Source organism: Dreissena polymorpha, chromosome 3 (assembly GCF_020536995.1).
Source record: "Dreissena polymorpha isolate Duluth1 chromosome 3, UMN_Dpol_1.0, whole genome shotgun sequence".
Lineage (NCBI taxonomy): Eukaryota > Metazoa > Mollusca > Bivalvia > Myida > Dreissenidae > Dreissena > Dreissena polymorpha.
The window spans coordinates 112171143-112186258 of record NC_068357.1 but is presented as its reverse complement, the minus strand read 5'-3'; the positions used below and the strand labels follow the sequence as shown (position 1 = coordinate 112186258).

At 33.6% G+C, this 15116-nt stretch overlaps 1 protein-coding gene and 1 long non-coding RNA gene across 3 annotated transcripts; one reads left to right on the top strand and one right to left on the bottom strand.

Moving 5' to 3' along the window:
* Positions 1-3470: 3470 nt before the first annotated feature.
* On the top strand, positions 3471-14812 carry LOC127871051 (low-density lipoprotein receptor-related protein 2-like). 2 transcript variants are annotated; one of them, XM_052413677.1, is made up of 11 exons: positions 3471-3666; positions 4900-5013; positions 5447-5569; positions 5777-5893; positions 6264-6383; positions 7085-7207; positions 7989-8098; positions 8352-8499; positions 9009-9147; positions 9493-9575; positions 9877-14812. In XM_052413677.1, the coding sequence occupies exons 1-11, from the start codon at positions 3606-3608 to the stop codon at positions 10017-10019; spliced, it is 1281 nt and encodes a 426-aa protein (XP_052269637.1). In that variant the 5' UTR covers positions 3471-3605; the 3' UTR covers positions 10020-14812. The 2 variants fall into 2 exon arrangements, with proteins under 2 accessions (XP_052269637.1, XP_052269636.1); XM_052413676.1 differs by having other exon boundaries at positions 4897-5013.
* Positions 5773-9900, bottom strand: LOC127871052 (uncharacterized). The gene is made up of 4 exons (XR_008045072.1): positions 9823-9900; positions 9391-9433; positions 9063-9132; positions 5773-6392 (listed from the first exon to the last, which is right to left on the bottom strand). It is a non-coding gene; the product is annotated as an uncharacterized LOC127871052 (long non-coding RNA).
* Positions 14813-15116: the final 304 nt, after the last annotated feature.

The following is a 15116-nucleotide window of genomic DNA, read 5'->3' as shown; positions in this document are numbered from 1 at the left end:
TACACTTAAGCATACTTACATGTACCCCGGGTACGATAAATATACTCATACATACCCGGGAACTTTAGCGCTAAATCGATCGTTGTAAGCAATTATTTTTTAAATAAACTATTTTCATATTTATGTCATTTGCTGTTAAAATGGCATCTTTATTATCGAAACTCATACTCAACAAGCATGTTGATGCATTTTTTAATAGCAGTTTGTTTGGTAATTACGGTAATTGGTAGCGTGTTTTACGACATCAGATTTGGGGCGAGAATAAACAGTCGGGTACAGTCTAAAATCGGCTGGGTACGTTTGAGTATAATACCGTACCCGGGGTACATGTAAGAATACTTACATGTACCCGAGGTACATGTAACTGGTAACCGAGCGGACAATGACCAATCGAGCGTCAGTTAGGTGGTAAGGTATATTTTATTTGACATGAATAAAATGGAAATTGAAGTAGTGGTAACTGATTGACAATAATCACACTTATAAATTCCAAATTTGACATAATAATTGTGTTGCTTTTTTTAAGTTACAAATATTATAAGTTTAAGCATTTGAATTCAGGGCCTCTACAAGGGTTGCTGATGCTATGATGTGATGCTCCTCACCATAAATACTGACAACAAATGTACTGAAAAAACAGTTAACTTAAAGAGACTTCTTTAACAAATGGCAAAATCTTGCTTTAAAATCGATGATACTCCAGATTATATCAATAAAATATTGGAAGAAGATGAAATTACAGGAAATTGAATTTGTTAAACCACCGTCTTTCATGATAAAAACATAAGCCATAGTGTGCATTTCCGAATTAATAAATACTGCTCAAACAAATGAAAGAACACCATAATGTTACAAATAAGTGCAGGATAATACATGTGCACATTTATACTGTAGTAATTGCTCCAGAACTTAATATTTGTTTGTCTTTTGAGACTCAGAATTTGAAACCAAATGCGTAATCTTACTCACATGTCTTTGTCGGCCATGATGTTTGAATGACGCACTTAACGCTCGAAAAAGCCATATCCGTTGTTTAGTCATACCCGTTAAAATATTTCCCAGCATGCAAATTATAGGACATATATATGAAAAGTTTACCACAAATATATGGAATTTATACCACACACATATTTTGAAAATTATACAACACATATATCAGAATTATACCACATATATATGAAAATATTGCACACATTTATGAACTTTTAGAACATATATATGAAAATATCAAGCATAAATATGAAATTATACAACATAAATTTGTTATGCAAAACATATATCGGATTTTACCATATATATATTAATTTAAACAACATATATATATGCAATTATACCACACACAAATGGAAATATACAACATACATGCAATTATACCACACACAATGGAAATATACAATATATATATACAAATATACCACATACATATGGAAACATTGAATTTCGCAACGTTTGACACGCCATACTATACGTGTCTAATAGATACACGTTTGTGTCTTTAATGTTTCTTTTAAAAAGGCAAAGCTTGCTTCAATGTTATGACTTATCTGTAAAGCGGCATTTCAATGTTACGACTGTGCTATTGTTTAATAGGTTATTGTTTAAACTGACGAGATCTTCATCCCATCGTTACACGTACGTTTGCGTTTTGATCATTACTGATCGAAACGCAAACGTGTAACGATGTTACCTAATTATCGTTTGAATTCGTTATGCTTTGTTTAGTTTAAAACACATCAATACATGAAAGTGCGGGTAATACATTGCTTTTTAATACAGTAAAATTGCCCATTTTTTGTATTATAATTCTGCAGGAATTAGAAAAACACTTTTACTTAGATTTCGTTGTCCTTCTTCTCGACACAATAATGCCCGCATTAAAGATGTGTAGTCATACACATTGTGAATACACATTGTTCATTTTATATTTCACAAAATACGTCGACGCCATTGCATTCTTATTGGGTTAAAAGTGCTTTTTCCGGTTTGTGTAGAAGGGCGTCGGCAATTTCAGTGAAAAAGGCACAAAATGAAGTTACATGGAACGATTTTTTTCTACTGTAAATATTAATATATTGGCCGATTATTTTAAACAAAATAGAAAAAGATACTGGTATAAACATTATCTATGATTTTGTGTTATAACCCCCAAATAACCATTATCTATGATATTGTGTTATAACTCCCAAATTACCATTATCTATGATTTTGTGGTGTAACCCCCAAATATTTCATAGTTCATTTTATTTACATTGGTTTCCTTTTTTTACTGGCATCCGTGAGCAGTTTTTATTAATGGAACAGAACTGTGTAGGTTTTAAAAAATCTGCTTCATCTTGTAAGCGTAATTTCATATTTTTCTCAACACTCAACATCAAGGGAGATGATTCTGAACTTATTCTTACGTTGCTCATTTACGATAGGGGTTGAGTACTCATTGATATGAAAACACTGTAAAAATTTTAATGTGTTTATGAACCCCAACCCCACCCTCTCACACATATATTTCATGGGCATAATAAAAACAAAAAATGGTTAAATTAAAACAGCATATTTATTTAAACTAAAATGTCTACATCACAACAAAAAGTTAACATAGAACACAAATAAAATAATTTGATTCTACTGGGGCTCGAACCTTGGGCTTCTCACATGTTAAGCGAGCGTGTAACCACTACACTATGGAACCGCTTGAACTATCACCTTCTAACTAAGATATTAATAAGCTATTAATAGTCGGTTTAAATGTGAACTCGGAAGTTATAACGCTGGAAAGTGAGAGGGGTTAAAGGTCCATACCAAAGGGTCCATACCACTGGCACGATACGGGTCAGGCCTGCGGCCTTCTGTTTGTGGTTCTTAGAAAGAAAACCTGTAGGATGACTTGATAGTTATGAGACTGGGGTGCTGTGATGGTGCTTCTCATTGATAAGCGGCTGCTTCCTTTATCAAGACTCATTATAACAATGAATAATACGTGTCGCGCTTCGCGCTCTACAGCGCCTTTCTTAGTAACTAGGTGGTTGCTAGGATAGTGGAACGAAGAAGTTTTGTTTTTATACAAAACCAGAAAGTTTCACCGGTTCGCGTATTTGCCCAGTCCCTGTGATCTTTTATTATTGCCCAGTCCCTGTGATCAGTTATTAATTAAAACAATTAGCTTTGCATTATTGGCAATAAATGTTGTAGTAAATGTAATAGGCACAAATGCAGTACTTATCTACACTAATTTACACAAAAAATCACCACTATGCAAGATATTCTGACAACAAAAATATATACATTGATCCGTAAAATAACTTCTCCCATAAGCGAAACATAAACGTATTACATACTAGTCGCCGCACTTCAGTGCGACGCCCATGATGTGTCACCAATATCAAAGATCAAGTATACCACATGAACAATCGAACGTTCGTGGAAAACCATTGTCCATGAAGCAATTACATTTACTTCCTTTGACTTACGGATGTTTCACAAATCTGTTTTGAACTTAACATTTATTTCAGTTTGGAAACTCACGTATTGTGGGATTGTAACTAAAGTGTCTGTTAAAATTGCGTGTGGATATAAACTTCAATTTTTATTTGGTAGAAAAAAAGATAGTCATGTGGAAAACTAATGTCTTTGTGTATGTCATCTGCATTCATATGCCTACTACATCAAGTGGTAATTGAACTATGTTAATTAACCCATTTATGCCTAGGGGACTCTCCCATCCTTCTAAATTGGATCAATTTATTTCCAAAATTAGGGATGTCTAGTATATTTATTTCTTTATTAAGAATATTTCTTTCAGAAATTCCTTTAACCAAACAGCGCAGACCCTGATTAGACGCCGCATCATTCGGCGTTTCATCTGGCTCTGCGCTGCTTGCAAAGGCCTTTGTTCTAGACGCTAGGCATAAATTGGTTAATGTCATACATATTCTAATAACAATTCAAGCAGCTTGCAATGATATAATGTTAAACGAGTTTATAATTTTTAATGCTGGCATGCTATTTTTTTAATATCTCGAAGTGGCATCGTATGCCGTATGTCTATCTTTGCGAATACGTGTCCGTCTAACCGTCTGTTCCACTGTAAGAATAGAGTAAAACTTACAAAATGGTTCCTCAATAAGTCAATCGTTGTTCGCCTGAATTTATCTTTCTTTTATATGTAATGCGTTATTTATCTTATGTGTTTTTATGTTTATGTGATGTTTTGTCAGAATAACATGAATTGAAGAAATGAAAAATAAATTAATAAAATACTTTGAGAGGAAGTGTTTAGTAGGAGCTCTAACTTTCTTTTCAATACTTATTATCCATGTCTTGTTTTCTTTTATTGCACAACACTATCGTTCACACCTTGAGGTTGCAATTTTTCGGTAACGGGATTATCAGTGACTGGGTGAACTCTTTTAATTACTTGTGTATAAACAAACGTAAATTGTTACTATTTTTAATTGTCCAATCATATCGACTTATAGGATCACGTGAGCTCTTGTACCAATCCTGGCAATACTTGTTTTGGAATTCCTTCTACACCGTTGCGTCGTTATTATCGACACAAATTTCAACACCGACCACCAACCCTTCTGCACCATATGTTTGTTTACTTGTTCCATTATATTTTTATACGATTGTGTTACCCTATAACATTTTATCTTTGTGTCATAATTATAACTATCAAGGCTTTTTGTTTACATACATGTTTTTATATCCCTGTTTTACGGCGTGTTTTCTGTCATTATAGGAAAATGTTATATTTTCACTGTCTTTATATATATATCACATAAAATACTGCTGACGCATAATACAACTTTAACATACTCTCCTGATGATACATATATATCTTTCACAGTTTTTAAAACTTATCTTTAAATGTTGTCTTATGAAAGTATTGCTTAACAGCAGACCAACGTTGTGGTGAAGCCATGGTCACCTGCAGCAATGGGAAGTGTATCTCCAAGGGGTGGTTGTGTGACGGAGACGCTGATTGTCCAGACGGTTCAGATGAACAGATGTGTGGTATTTGGCTCCTAGTATTCTTGTATACTTGAAAATGGCAACATTCAGACCCATTCCATTAATGTCAATATTTAGCTTGTGGTAATAGTAGTCTTACAAGATGCTTGCATTTCTTTCTATAATTTCAGGACAAAATGAGCATAGTAAATTTATTCATACAAATGTAGGAAATTGTCAGGAACGTAATATCAAATCACAATACAATTAAATTAATTTTCATTTAAGTCTTATTAATATTTCAAAAATATATCTTGCTAAACAAAATCTTTGGTATAAATCCCGCATATCAGAATTCCGAATCATTGTTTATTGACTGATAACAACAATAAATCGAAAATGTATTTCTAAATCAACCAAATTATCGGGGTTGTTTTTATAAATAAATAATAAACTTAAGAGAAAAACCTATACAAACCAAATCTGTTACTTGCAGCTACCCAGACTTGTGCACAATTAGAATTTGCTTGTGGAACTAATGGCGCATGCATTCCTAGAAAGTGGAGATGTGACAAGGAATTAGATTGTGAACGTGGAGAAGATGAAAAGAATTGCAAAGGTTAATATTTCTTGGAAATTTGAACATTTTCTTTGAAAAAAAAACACACGTTTAAATACAGTTATGGATATTTGAAAGGTCAATGACACATTGTAATGTAGTTTGTTCTCACACTTCATCACTTCATGTTTTAAACATTTTTTTAAATATAAATTTAAGTGTGTCTATTTTTAAAAGGGTGTACAAATAAGTTGATGTTTTTTACAGTTTGCACTGCAACTCAGTTCTATTGTACCGCGGACAACGTGTGCATTGATAATGACTTGAAATGCGATGAGGTGCACGACTGCTCAGATGGAATAGACGAAAACAACTGCACTGTCAGTAAGTATTCCTCCCTCTGGTGAAAGTTGCAAACATAAGCAGAACATCTGAATGAATAAATGTTTTAACAATATTACAATACAATAGGGGAAATATTCACTCATGGGAGATTGGGGCAGAGGGCCTTTTATGTTTTAAATGCTTACGCTTATTTCCTTGGCGGGTGGAATTATAAATGTTTATAAATGTTTACATTCACTTAAAATGAGGACATAACTTTTCAGAGAATGTTTGTTTTTAGGAGGAATGGGGATTTCAGCCCTAAATTTTCTAAAATTGATGAGATGATACATATATATATATATTTCACAATTCTTAAGAATTATAAAATTCCTGTTAAAAGTTGTTTTATGAAAGTATTACTTAAAAGCACACCGACATTGTGATGGAGCCATGTTCACCTGCGCCAATGGGCAGTGTATCTCCAAGGAATGGCAGTGTAACGGCGATGCTGATTGTCTGGATGGTTCTGATGAACACAAGTGTGCCGGTATTTTCCCTTAATATAATTTTATATTTAAAACTGACAACATTTAGAACCATTCAATTTATATCATTATTAAACCTGTATAATCAATAATCTTCACAGGATATTTGCACTTTATTGTAAAGACACAGAACACAATTAACATTGTACATTTATTGATAAGAATGTAGGAAAATGTCAAGAACTTGCTCACAACATAAAACAATATCAACATGATATATATTTTTATTAAATCACTTCATAATTTCATCAATTTTGGCGTAAATGCTATGTCAACAACAGTACTCGCTTATTAATTTGTGGTTTAAACCCTACATATACTAGTTCTAAATAATTGTTTATCGACTGGTAGTCAAAAATATAAAAATGTATTTCTTAGCAAAAGTATCGGTGTTCATGGTGTATTAATAAAATAGACTATGTTTATTGTCCTGGCAATGTGACGGTCATTCAGACTGTAGTGACAGCTCGGACGAAGGGAACGAATCAAATTGTAAGAATCTATTATTGAACCTAGGCAACTCAAGTTGAAAGTATGTTTTTTGTATTTAGTAAAAACATTGTTTTTATCATTTTGTTAAAATTAACCCATACGTAAGTGGAACACAGTTACATTTTTTCACAATAAATATTAAATGTTTATGTAAGTCGTCTGGTGTTTGTTTAAATCGCTTGTTAAATGTGTTATAACTGTATTGCTGCAGGTGTTTACAATTGCACTGAGAACCAGTTCAAGTGTTCCAACAATATGTGCATTTCCGAAACCATGCACTGCGACCACACTAACGACTGTTCGGACGGGTCGGACGAACAGAACTGCCAAGTCGGTATGTGTAAAACATCTGCTCTTCTAAGAATCTTTAAAGTGCGACCTTTTAAAATGAAAACATTCCAGTGATTTGTTTTACTGTGTTGTTCCGTGATAAAAAAAACATTGTTTAAAGTTCAGTGTATAATTATGTTAAATTAAAACTAAAACCAATTTGCAATAACAATAAGACCCTCTCAAACTAAGTATGTGCTGCGGTATTCAGATATGGCCTTGTTTGTTTATTAGTTGGTCTTACATGCTGCTAATGTGTATTTGAAGTCGTGAACTCGTGTTTTGGTTGTTTATGTATCGAAATGAAACTGCTTAGAATTGATAAATGTAATTTTCGCGTATCATAGATATTCTTTGCAGTGTAATATGCTCTTGAACTTTGGCATTTTTGTGAACATACATCGTTGTACATTGATTTATTCTGGTTTAAGTTTGGGTTCGGCTAGCTCTCAAAACGGCTGAAACCTCATTTGTTTTACATTGATCGTTCAAAGGCCATGATCCCGGTTTAAATATTTTTATTTTTACATTCGGTGTTCTGTTATAAATAAGAGGATACGAACAAGAATCTATCGTACTGTGCATATATACTAAAGTAAATATTCGCGCCGCATGCGTTTGAACACAAGCATAAACTATAATTCAAATTAACTAAAGAGTATTTATTGAATGAAAATGTTGTTCAGAATAATGATGAACTTTCACGAAAATGCATTGTTTTATTTTCGGTAACATGGGCTTAAATGACCAAATATGGGATGTCTTCAATTGTTTTTGTTCCAAAGGCTGTGCTGGTAACTTGTATGGGTCTAATTGCAATATGACGTGCCCAAAAACTTGCAACACAATAACGGTCGGGCCTTCGTGTCACGCTGAAAACGGATTGTGCCTTGCGGTGAGAACCTATTCGTCTGGATTATTCTAACATACGACGTTTCTTCAAATGTCATACGTCATGTCGGATATAAAAAAAAACGTTATTTATTAAAAATGAACAAAGCCTGAAAATCATTAGATGCAGCTTCTTTAAATGAAATGTATTGATTGAATGTGAAGTACAAGTGGCATAAATTGTCCACCGTTAATGCAGTATATTTATTTCATGTTTATAGCACAAACATGCAAGTATTTCGTTTTACATGTTATAGGGGTGTCTGAACGGATTCTATGGCCAAAGATGTTCCGATGTGTGCCAACACTGTGTGAACAACACATGTCAAAAAGACGACGGGGTCTGCGTTCACGGATGCATAATGGGATATACACTCGACGTTTCTGTCCAAAAATGCCTATATGGTAATGTAAATATACGTATCTGTCATATACGTGGTATTTTACGTTATTTTGATTCGTTATTGTCTATTTCTTTGAATTGTATGACTATATACCATGAATGACTGTCCATTAAAATGTATTTAGAATCAAACAATAACATACACAACCGATTTGCAAATCGATTAACGTTTGTTTCTCGAAGTATTTAACTTGTGAATGCAGTTCTTATGCGGACTTTTCGTTCGAGAAGTTTGCATAAGTCTCAACTGTACCTGTTTCACTACTGGGATTATTTGAATCAATAAAGAGAATATTTAGATTGATTCATTCCTTAAAATCTATACTTTTACATTAACCAATGTATGTAGTCGACCTTTGAATTTAACCTGCCTCACTAATGAGATTATTTTTAGCAATACACAGAATATTTAGATTTATAAAAACCTTAAAGCTAGACTTGCTTTACATTTACAACTGTATGTAGTCGACCTTTGCATTATATCTTGCTTATGTAACAATATGTTTACAAGACAACAAAGACGGCATAATGGCACAAACAGAAGGGAGCATTTCCAAACCATTACCTGTATATGCCGTAGTCGCAATAGTTGTCGGTTGTGTTGTTCTAGTAGTGGTTGTCATAGGAGTGATCGTCTATCGAAATAGAAGGTATTAACGTATATTAAAGCTGGTTTGTTTATTTTCTGTCAAAAAATAGTTTCAGTTCATTCATATGCAGTATATTTAACACAGTATATCAGTTTGTTATAAAAAAGATCCTATAACGCGTATCTGAAGCTTATGCGTTTTATGTATGTTCGTATTTAGTAAATGCTTGTAATGTATGAGTTTTAGCATCGCATGTATATAGTAAACGTGTTAAAAATTTTTGGAAATATAAAATTTACTTACCCAAATATAATGCTAAACTCTCGCGTAATGGTACAAAACAAAACTGAAACACATGATCATGAACACAACAATACCAAATTGAAATTGAGCATATGATTTCAGACGAAATGCGTCGAGAAGTTTTGAGACTGCTATGAAAGCAGAAGCAGTTCCCGATGCTACCTACGAGACTTGTCAGAAACCATGTGAGTCTAGAAACAAATGATTTGTATTGATGGTCTAGGCAATCCAAGGATATATACATCGCATACAAACAACACAATTATGTATTGTACTGTTTGCATTTAACATTGTTATATTTTGCTCTGAAAATGTGTATAATGTTCGTCATCAATATACTGAGACAACGTTTGATGTATATCACTTACTGTTGTTCTATTACAAAAATGATCCGATTTTAGAACACACAACTTAATCCAGTTTATAACATACCAAACCTCAAACGTATAACGCATACACTTTCCTATATTTTGTATCGTGTCACAGTTGACCGAATTAACACCACCATTGATAGAGAGGGAGTGAGTATTGGACGAGTCAACGATTACGAAGTACCTTTCCCATCGACCTCTTGCAGAAATGCTTTAGATAAGAACGACGATAACATTTACTCAGAGCCGATCGATTGATGCTCTTTAAAGGATGGTATTGAGTTATATATATAACCCATTTATTCCTAGTGAACTCTCCCATCCTTCTAAATTGCATCAATTTATGTCAAAAATTAGGGATGTCTAGTATATTTATTTCTATGTTTAGAATATTTGTTACAGAAATTCCTTTAAGAAAACAGCGCAGACCCTGATGAGACGCCGCATCATGCGGCGTCTCATCTGGGTCTACTCTGTTTGCCAAAGGCTTTTTTCTCGAAGCTAGGCATAAATGGGTTAAAGGGACCGTCAACCACGAATGACGAAAAAAGAAAGTTCTAAAATACCGTATTTTTTACAACTGTTAGTTTATATTGATTAAAATATCACGACTTGTATATTACATTACTAGAAAAAAGTTCATATTCTCAGTATATTCGGTAATAAAATAGGTGACATAACGATTTACACACTATAAATAACGCAAGTAGATTAATCATTGTATATATAAATATATACAATTCACTACGCAAGCACTAATTGCATTTCTGGGTTTACCACGTGTCGATGATGATCAATCTACTGGCGTTATTTATATATATGGTAGTTACCTGGTAGACATACCCATTACCAAATATACAGAAAATATGAAAACTTTACAACTTTTTTCAAGTAATGTAATATACCAGTCGTGATATTTTAATCAATTTAAACTAATAATTGTAAAAAATACGGTATTTTACAACCTTTCTTCGTCGTCGTGGTTTATAGTCCCTTTAATGTCGCTGACCAGCTACATGTTTGATTTATTTATCAAACAATTTTACACTCTTGATGAATAACTGTGTAAGGTATTTTAATGAGTGTGGTGAATTTGTAAACAGATCGGTTTGTTTATTTACGTCTTTGTGTCCCTCAAGTTCCTTGTCTAGGGAATGTCCTCTCCTATTGTTATATATATTTATTAGTCCCCTACCGGTTTCACCGGAGGGGCCTTATGGTTTGCACTCCGTCTGTCTGTCTGTCAGTCACACTTTTCTGGATCCTGCGATAACTTTAAAAGTTCGAAATATTTTTTCATGAAACTTGGAACATAGATAGATGGCAATATGGACATTATGCACGTCATTTCATTTTGTTACTACCTCAAAAACTGTGGTTGCTATGGCAACGAATAGACTAGAAATACTGCTGAAAATGGTGTTTTTTCTGGATCCTGCGATAACTTTAAAAGTTCTTAATATTTTTTCATGAAACTTTGAACATGGATAAATGGCAATATGGACATTATGCACGTCATTTCATGTTGTTCCTACCTCAAAAATTGTGGTAACTATGGCAACAAATAGACTAGAAATACTGCTGAAAATGGTGTTTTTTTCTGGATCCTGCGATAACTTTTAAAGTTCCTTCATATTTTTTAATGAAACTTGGAACATGGATAGATGGCAATATGGACATTATGCACGTGATTTCATTTTGTTACTACGTCAATAAATTTCTAGCTGCTATGGCAACAAATAAACTAGAAATACTGCTTCAAAAGTTGTTTTATTCTGGATCCTGCGATAACTTTAAAAGTTCTTAATATGTTTTCATGAAACTTCAAACATGGATAGATGGCAATATGGACATTATTCACGTCATTTTCTTTTGTTCCTACGTCAACAATTATGGTTTCTATGGCAACACATAGACTAGAAATACTGCTGAAAATGGTGGTTTTCTGGATCCTGCGATAACTTTAAAAGTTCTTAATATTTTTTCATGAAACTTGCGACATGGATAGATGGAAATATGGACATTATGCACGTCATTTTATTATGTTCCTATGTCAAAACGTCTGGTTGCTATGGCAACAAATAGACTAAAATTACTGCTGAAAATGGTGTTTTTCTGTGGATCCTGCTATAACTTTAAAAGTTCTTAATATTTTTTCATGAAACTGGGAACATGGATAGATGGCAATATGGACATTATGCACGTCATTTCATTTTGTTCCTACTTCAAAACTTCTGGTTGCTATGGCAACAAATAAAAAAAATATTCTGAAAATGGTGGAATATCTGACAATGGTGGAGCCGGTAGGGGACTTTTATTGCTTGGCAATAGTCTTGTTGAATATAGTATTATTAAGACTTGTGTTTTATTGATTAATATTTATATTTTCTACCATTGTGCATGGTCAATTATCACTTTCATCCTTACATTCAGCGCCTACATCTCCAAAACAACTTTCTAAAATGTTTATATCATGAAGGCTTTTTTCCCGCAAAGTTGAAACGATTTGCGAAAAATATTTACGAATTTTTTTAATAACACTGTCTTCGGTTGTTGCGAATCGAGTCTTCGTCAAATTATATAGTAAATATGAGAAGACGAAGAAAACAGTAAAATCACTATGTTATCCAAAATAAAAAAATAATACGAGTGATTAGATACCCTTTCTGTGATGGTTTCAGCTGTTACCACCTTTGACGACTTACATGGGAAGCGACTTATACACAACATAATAGTAATTTGGTAACCGCATTAATAACTCAATTCGCGATTATTTTTATGTTTTAACTTTTCGCATAGCGTAATTATATTTCCGTTTATAATGTCGCAACGATCTAAATGTTTCTTTATATTTGTATGCCCCCCTTCGAAGAAGAGGGTGTATATGGTTTTGCACATGTCGTTCGGTCGGTCGGTCCGTCGGTCGGTCTGTCGGTCCGTCTGTCGGTCCGTCTGTCGGTCCGTCTGTCGGTCCGTCTGTCGGTCCGTCCACCAAATGGTTTCCGGATGATAACTCAAGAACGCTTTGGCCAAGGATCATGAAACGTCACAGGTACATTGATCATGACTTGCAGATGACCCTTTTTGATTTTCGGGTCACTGGGTCAAAGGTCAACGTCACAGTAACTCGAAATAGTAAAATGGTTTCCGGATGATAACTCAAGAACGCTTAGGTTAGGATCATGAAACTTCATAGGTACATTGATCATGACTGGCAGATGACCCCTATTGATTTACGAGTCACTAGGTCAAAGGTCAAGGTCACAGTGACTCGAAACAATAAAATGGTTTCCGGATAATAACTAAATAACGCTTTGGCCTAGGATCACGAAACGTCGTAGGTACATTGATCATGACGTGCAGATGACCCCTTTTGATTTTCGGGTCACTGGGTCAAAGGTCAAGGTTACAGTAACTCGAAATAGTAAAATGGTTTCCGGATGATAACTCAAGAACGCTTAGGCCAAGGATCATGAAACTTCATAGGTGCATTAATCATGACTGACAGATGACACCTACTGATGTTAAGGTCACTATGTCAAAGGTCAAGGTGACAGTGACCTGAAGCAGTAAATTGGTTTCTAACGTATTCACACAATGGCTTCCACTACAACTGACAGCCCACTTGGGGGGGGGGGGGGCGTGAGTGTTTTACAAACAGCCCTTGTTATTTTGTTTTTTTATCATCGACTTATCCATTGTGTTCGTAATAAAGTTATTCCATTTTTGTATTATAAAATATCTACGTTATATATTTTATATTTGCATGGCTATATTTGTATTGTTTAGTTGGTATTTGATTTTTTTTCCATTGTGTAAAATATTGTTAACATGTAAGTAAAATATATCTGTTTGGTAAACATTTGGTAAAGGTCTTTAAAATATGTATACAAATAACTGATATTGAGATCGTACATGTAAAGTTATGAATGCAGACATTTCATAAACTGTGCCGACGGAAGAGACAATTTAAATTCAATTAAAACCAGTATGTTATTGAGCCGTCATGGACAAAATCTCATAATTGATCAACTTGTAGAGTAACTGATTGCAAGAAATACATTTTAGCAAACTCCTGCTCGACATTCTACCGAACGCTTGAACAATCTGTGGAGATATTTAGTCACACCAATAAATCAATCTAAAATGAATAATTCAAAAGAAAAAAAATACATGTATATATAGTCATTATAGTCATTTACGATTTAAAATCATCATAGTGTTTGTATATGGACTTCATTTGCCCAATAATTTGCAGCTAATTTATTTCCGTAAAGCTATTAATCAATACTCGAACTAAGTAGTCATACTTAGTTCTGCATTAAAGGGGCCTTTTTTCAGATTTTGACATGTATGGACATTTGTCATTAAATAAATTAAATTGATAAATGTTAACATTGGATCTAAAAAGCTCCAGAAAAAAAAATTAATGAAAGAAAAAAAGTAACCCTCAACTGGGCTCGAACCACTTACCCCTGGAGTAAACGCCTATCGCTTAGACCACTCGGATATCCGTCCTCATACAATAAATGATGTATTTTATACTATATATACGTAATCATCGTAGTATCCCAAAATATAACGACAACAACAGAACTCTGAAAATTGTTCAATCGTTTTGCGTTGCAACGCTTTATAATTTTCAGGCTTTTAAACCGTCAAAAAGGCATTCAATGGATATTTTAGCACTGTTTATTTAAACAGTATTACTGTTTCCTCACAAATATCATAACTACAACGCAAATGTGCGAATCTGAAACATTTTTGTTTAATTTTGTCAATTTACCAAAACGTAAAAAGGTCCCTTTAAGACCATACCATCGATCAGATGTTGAAGAATGTGTACTATGGACACGGAGCAGACATGTTTGTATTAAGTATAATTTCTCCAATATCCAAGTAGCTATGACTAATTATTGCATATGGACCAGTACATACATATCTTTGTATTATATAGTTTAAACAATTCTTATAGATTCAGCCTGTCACATAATTTGAGCTTTTGAAATATGCATTTTAAAACTGGAATAAATTATATGTACTAACTGCAGCGTAAATTGTGTAGTGTTTTTTTTTTAATTATTCAACTTAGATTTTTTCTAAAAAATAAAACTTTGATGTAAGTAACGACCAATTGCTAAAGGCAAAGTTCCTTAAACCGCTACTGCTCTCAATCCGCGATCCCATCCAAAGTAGCATTTCCCAAACAGCGATTATTCTTCGTTGGTCGTGATCAATACAAACGCATTTTATTAACAACACGAACCATGTTTTGTATTTATCAAGCTTTTTGTTCACTATTGTCTTAATGACCCTCTTAATGAAAATAAATGACACAGGTGTACCATATACGCT